This window comes from Gavialis gangeticus, unplaced genomic scaffold, assembly GCF_001723915.1.
Source record: "Gavialis gangeticus isolate Ggan-Ray unplaced genomic scaffold, GavGan_comp1, whole genome shotgun sequence".
Lineage (NCBI taxonomy): Eukaryota > Metazoa > Chordata > Crocodylia > Gavialidae > Gavialis > Gavialis gangeticus.
Window position 1 is genome coordinate 6,499,141 of NW_017729004.1, and position 1,039 is coordinate 6,500,179.

The 1,039-nt window shown below is 55.4% G+C and overlaps 1 protein-coding gene across 1 annotated transcript in view; it reads left to right on the plus strand.

Annotated features, from left to right (window-relative positions):
- Positions 1-1,039, plus strand: part of KLHL40 (kelch like family member 40) — a 13,348-nt gene that overhangs the window by 7,001 nt on the left and 5,308 nt on the right. Inside the window, exon 2 of the mRNA XM_019508063.1 lies at positions 846-1,006. Within this exon, the coding sequence (XP_019363608.1) occupies positions 846-1,006 (161 nt within the window). The remainder of the gene's footprint in view (positions 1-845; positions 1,007-1,039) is intronic.

Below are 1,039 nucleotides of genomic sequence, written 5' to 3' on the forward strand. Positions count from 1 at the left end.
CCCCCCCCCCCCCCCCCCCCCCCCCCATGGATATGCACACGCAGACTTTATAGAGGTCCAAAATCATTCCAAGAAACAATGTGTTAGCACACAGTGTTCCCAGCAGAGTGCAGATAATTACTGAGCAACCAGCGCACAAGCAGGAAAGCAGTTGGAGAGAGCCGTGAAGAAACAAAGGAGAGTACAAAGGGGAAAAGGATGCAACGCAAGCCAGGAAAAGGACATTTTATTCCTAGCTTTCTCAGAAGACATGGCCAGGATAATGGACAGTGGACAGTCAACGCTCAAGGATGAGCTGCCGCCTGGTGTCTTTGACGACTGGGAAACTGAGCTCCAACTCAGATCCCTGTAGTAACCGCTCCTGGTGCACTAGTGCTCTGCTCCTCATAGCTCAGTGCTTGCTCAAGAAAAGGCTGAGAGCGCTTCATCCCAGGGGAACTGAGCTATACATAGATGCACCAAACCCTCACACTGGAAGCGCAGCTCACTCTGCTTCCACTTGGGTTCTCGCCATCCTGGACGGGAGCCATAGCATGCTAGGTGCTGTACAATCTGGCCCAAAGAAATGCCCCAAGTGTAAGACCACGGACAACAGACAGATGCAGGCAGGGAGTGGAGGGAAACACGCAGGACCAGGGCCTGCCGAGAACTAAGCCTGGCACTTCTCTGCAGCAACATGTGGAGGAGGGCATGCCCCAGGGGACTGGTAGGACACAACTCAGCACATCTGGCCCCTGGCGCTTTGATTAAACCAATTCACAGCATAAGTAAGTCTGCTCCTGCTGCACTAGAACAGGAGCAGGACACGGCCTACTGCACGCTAACAGGTCTCCATCTCCTTGCAGTATGATCACCTGGACTCCGACTGGCTGGGCATGCCCCCGCTGCCATCCCCACGCTGCCTCTTCGGGCTGGGAGAAGCGGAAAACTCCATCTTAGTGGTAGGGGGGAAAGAGCTGAAGGAGGGAGAACACACCTTGGACTCGGTCATGTGCTACGACCGGCTGTAAGTACTGCGGGGGGGGGGGGGGTGCTCGGG